This window comes from Heterocephalus glaber, unplaced genomic scaffold (assembly GCF_053883595.1).
Source record: "Heterocephalus glaber isolate CG9 unplaced genomic scaffold, H.glaber_assembly_v1.0 deba00000071, whole genome shotgun sequence".
In the NCBI taxonomy this organism is placed as follows: domain Eukaryota; kingdom Metazoa; phylum Chordata; class Mammalia; order Rodentia; family Bathyergidae; genus Heterocephalus; species Heterocephalus glaber.
The window spans coordinates 16201785-16206712 of NW_028258137.1; the positions used below are offsets into that span (position 1 = coordinate 16201785).

The 4928-nt window shown below is 39.0% G+C and overlaps 1 protein-coding gene and 1 pseudogene across 1 annotated transcript; both read left to right on the top strand.

Moving 5' to 3' along the window:
- The first annotated feature begins 228 nt into the window (after window positions 1–228).
- On the top strand, window positions 229–1512 carry LOC147830626 (ataxin-3-like). Its single transcript, XM_087190834.1, has 2 exons — window positions 229–612; window positions 1441–1512. The coding sequence occupies exons 1-2, from the start codon at window positions 229–231 to the stop codon at window positions 1510–1512; spliced, it is 456 nt and encodes a 151-aa protein (XP_087046960.1).
- Window positions 1513–2503: 991 nt separating this feature from the next.
- On the top strand, window positions 2504–3235 carry LOC101696837 (RWD domain-containing protein 1 pseudogene; annotated as a pseudogene).
- Window positions 3236–4928: the final 1693 nt, after the last annotated feature.

Consider the following 4928-nt stretch of genomic DNA (forward strand, 5'->3'; position numbering starts at 1 on the left):
AGAGAGTTTGAAGAAGCTGGTTTAAAGTGACACAAAGAGACAAGAGCTGGAAATTCTGAGCTGTACATACAACACCCAGCTCCAATCAATGGCCAACATATGCCGTGGTTCAGCTACAAATCAGGCTTGGCCATCCACAAGAAGATGCTAAAATTCTTTGTATTTATTGCTTGTTCTAAAATGATATGAGGGTTCTGCGCGGGGGCTGTTGGCTCCAGACAAATAAACATGGAGCCCATCTTCCACGAGAAACAAGAAGGATCACTTTGTGCTCAACATTGGCTAAATAATCTACTGCAAGGAGAATATTTTAGCCCTCTGGAATTATCCTCAATTGCTCATCAGCTAGATGAAGAAGAAAGGATGAGAATGGCAGAAGGAGTCACTAGTGAAGACTATCGCACATTTTTACAGCAACCTTCTGGAAACATGGATGACAGTGGCTTTTTCTCTATTCAAGTTATAAGCAATGCCTTGAAAGTTTGGGGTCTGGAACTAATCCTGTTCAATAGTCCAGAGTATCAGAGGCTCAGGATCAATCCTATAAATGAAAAATCATTTATATGCAATTATAAAGAACACTGGTTTACAGTTAGAAAATTAGGAAAACAGGTAATATTTCTTCTTTCTTATCTTTTCTTTTCATTCTGGCCTCCATTTGAAACTCAACTGTAAGGGATTGGTACCTTTAAAATGAAACTGACCAATAAATATTGTGTGTGGCCAAAAAACAATAAATAAAAATAAAAAAATAAAATGATATGAAAGATGCTACAGGAGAATCTAATAGTTTCTAAGGGCTTTTTAAGTTGAGGGGAAGAGGGGGAAAAATCCATTATCATATATTCAGTCATCATGGAAATGTCTTTAAAATTCTGAAAAGCAGAATGATATATTACAGATATAAGGTGAATATTAACCTTAAAAACTGAGGCATTTACATTTTCAAAAAAATATTTCAATAAAAGACACATTGCAATTAATTCCCTTCAAAATACTACCCCTCACTTTGAACACACTTATCCCATCATTCTTGCCACTTTCTGAAGCAGTTCTGGAAGTCTTTCGTGTCTTTATGAGGTATGATCAAAAATACGATGAGATCAAAAACATGGTGAATGCCATCCAATAGGAAGGCAGGGTTGTAAAAACATTACAATGTGTCCTCGTCCACCTTATTCACCAGATCTGGCACCATGTGACTTCTGCCTCTTCCCCAAAATCAAAATGACTGTGAAAGGCAGAAGTTTTGAACTGATTTAGAGCATCAAGGCAGCACAACCAAAGACATAAAAAAAGATTTCCAGAACTGCTTCAGAAAGGGGCAAGAGTGATAGAATAAGAGTGTTTGAAGCAAGGGGGAGTATCTTGAGGGGAATTAATGGCAACGTATCTTGTACTGTAATAATTTTTAATTTAAACATATACCATATTTTTCAGCCATACCTTGTAGAACTATTTTCCAAAGTTACAGACACTCAGATGTTCACTGACTATCCTAACTATAGCTAAATGTCAGAGCAACACAAAAGAAATACAAATCAGATTCCAGTCTCGCATCACCAGATACCAGCCATGTGCAAGGACTCAGTCCACTGGGGAGACCAGGTATATGAAACAGCTGGCCAGCAAGGCCCAAATGGACAAAGCAGACCCACTAATTAGTGGGCCAGAAAGAAAGGCCTGATCATCAGGGATTTCCTGGCAAGGAAGTAGGACAATGTGAAAGAGTAAATTTGAACATAGAAGAGGAAGACAAACGCCTGCTCCAGGTAGCAAACCTGGGGATGGCTTACAAAGACAACCATGTTGGATTTGAAGGATTCCTAAGAGATGGTACTCTAAGTAAAACATACGTGTTACTAAAAAAGGCAAGAGAGGTTTCCAGGAACCTCAGATAGAAGCAGATTAGCAAGAACACAGATGGATTTGGATTTCATCAGGAGGAGGCCATAAGCAATGTCTGGGTAGGGGGTTTCTGATGATATTTCCGCGAATGAAGCTGCAGAGATGGCTTCCAGTGCCCTAAAAATGGAGATGAATGGGGAAGGGAGGTTATCCAGGTGATATTAAAGCAATTTGGGCTGAGCTAGAGGGGAGGGGCGGAAGTGAAGCTGATTCTAAAAAGATTGATTGAGTACAATGACTGGTAAACTATAAAAAAAAAAAAATGTCTAAGGTTTAAGTCCTGTGGGGATGGTGGAACCTGACAATGACAAAATCAAAAAGTTAAGTGAATAAAAAATTCATGTGCGTTATATTCATTACTGTATCCCAGGTCAGACTTTCATGCTGCTGTAGAAGTGATAATTTTCACCCAAAAAAGCTTTTTTTAATAAACTTGAATTCATACCAGTTTCAGAAAAAGTTTTTTCAAATTGCCATTAAAAAACACTCAGCAAGGTGTGGCTCAGCAGGCCGGGCCTGGCCAGAGGCCTCGGGACTCGGCTGTGGGGCGCTGTCTGAGCGTCGGCGTGCTCCATGGGCAGCAGCCAGGGCCGCGATGGCAGACTACAGCGAGGAGCAGTAAAATGAGCTGGAGGCTCTGGAGTCTGTCTACCCCGACTCCTTCACAGTATTATCAGAAAATCCTCCCAGCTTCACCAGCACTGTGACATCTGAGGCTGGAGACAATAATGAAACTGTCCAGACTACCCTGAAGTTTACATACAGTGAAAAATACCCAGATGAAGCTCCTCTTTATGAAATATTTTCCCAGGAAAACCTAGAAGATAATGATGTCATAGACATTTTTAAATTATTAGCATTACAGGCTGAGGAAAATCTTTGTGTGGTCATGATCTTTACTCTAGTGACAGCAGTGCAAGAAAAATTAAATGAAATAGTAGATCAGATAAAAATGAGAAGAGAGGAAGAAAAGAAACTAAAAGAAAAAGAAGCAGAGAAGCAATTATTCCACGGCACCCCTGTTACAATTGAGAATTTCTTATGTTGGAAAGCCAATTTTGATGTAGAACTCTTGGAAATTAAGAAGAAACGGATAAAAGAAGAAGAGCAAGCAGGAAAAAATAAATTAAGTGGCAAACAGCTGTTTGAAACCGATCATAATCTTGACACATCTGATATCCAGTTCTTGGAGGATGCTGGAAATAATGTGGAAGTAGATGAGTCTTTGTTCCAGGAACTGGATGACTTGGAGCTGGAGAATGTTGAGGACGACCCAGACTACAAGGCCAGACTCCCTGCTGGCCCAGGGAGTGACTCAGAGGACTGAGGCACCATCTCCAGAGACCTCCACAGACAGCATCTGCGGCTGTGCTGAGAGGCTTTTAATTTTCCTTTCTTTTTTTTCTAAGAAAAAATAACTCTCAGGAGAATATTCTTCTGATAACTTTCACCACTGAACTTAATAAACTGACCGTAAAACTTCAACAAAAAAAAAAAGACTCAGCAAAATTATAGTCCAGATGACCTCAAAATTTAGCATTTGTCACTTAAACACCCAAAATCACATTAGTTATATGCCAATAATTTATCAATACATCTTCATTTGAGCATTTGTTGGTGACTTAATGTATGTCTGGCACTATTCTAGAAAGTACAATGAATTAAATTATTAAAATAAAACTCAGCTCCTGATTCCAATTTCTAACCTATAAAAAGAATAAGTCATTGAGCCAGGGATTTAGCTCAGTGGTGTCACCTCCTGCCTCACAAGTGCAAGGTCCTGAGTTCGATCCCCAGTACCAAAAAAAAAGTCTAATGTAGTCTGAATTTATATTGGGCCGGGGATTTAGCTCAGTGGCACTGCGTCTGCCTCACAAGTACAAGGTCCTGAGTTTGACTCCTGGTACCAAAAAAAATAAATAAATAAAGTATGTGATCTACTGTAAGGCAGAATGTGGTCAAGGGTGTCTCAAAGAGGGTCTAAGTAACATTCAAAGAAAATTAGAGGAAAGAAGTCATCTCAACTAGAAACGAGAGACAGGAGCACACGTTCTAGGTTGGAAAATAAAGCATCCTGTTGAAGGTGTCTCTAAAACCTTTTGTGCAAAGATTCTCTGTGCAAATGAAGGAAAAGTGCATTCAAAGTTGAGAGAGCAACTTTTCTTTAAGAAAATAAAAATAAAGACAAAAGAGCAGGAAATCAAGAGTTTTATTCAAGGTACAAAACTCTGTAGGTGAACTATGAAAGATAAAACTGGAAAAGTAGGCAATGACCATGACAGCTGTGGGCTCTGAGCAGCAGATAAATGACTACTACGTAGTTTTGCAGGCAAGGGCGGCCCCTTGAGATTGCTACTGGGATGTGGCCATGACAGGATATGACCAATATACAGTTCGTGAATTCAGTGCTCTTTAGAACATTTAATCTGACAATAATGTCCTTGGGGTGGGAGGTCACTGCAATAGGTGAGTAAGGGTAACAGAAACCATCTTAAGTAATCTCTATCAGCATCGTATTGAAAACTAATGTAATAAATAAACAGTAATATAGCATCATTTTTTGCCAAATACCTATCATAGTCTCGTAACTGTAACTGAAGACAGGCAGATTTTCAGGAGCATTGAAATAAGTAGACATAAGCAAGATGCCTCCAGGCTACAGTTTTTCATTGGAATTCCCAATACCCAGGCTGATTTTCCAACTTAAACTGCCAAAATAAATGGAGATAACCTTTAGCCGAGTTCAAAATTGAGCCAGTGAGGTCAGTTTCATGTTCATGTTCGTAGACTTTTATTAGTGAATATTGCAACACACAGTAGCATTTTCATTTATTGTAATAGCAGAGTTCATCTAGACGAATATAAATACTGTTTATAGGCCGGACCGCTATCCTTTCATGCTACCTAACATTCTTCTTTCCTTCCAGGATTAAACCCAAAAGATGAAAGTAATCTACTTATTCTTGGTTAGCATATGCCCAAGGCTAGCCATTCAATTCTTAATTATAACCCCGAATCAT

What these genes read in the sequence shown, in the direction of transcription:
- LOC147830626 (XM_087190834.1), top strand. Translation starts at nt 229, where the DNA reads ATGGAGCCCATCTTCCACGAGAAACAAGAAGGATCACTTTGTGCTCAA. An exon ending in TTAGAAAATTAGGAAAACAG is followed by an intron (nt 613 to 1,440) that starts GTAATATTTCTT and finishes CATATTTTTCAG; the next exon opens with CCATACCTTGTAGAACTATT.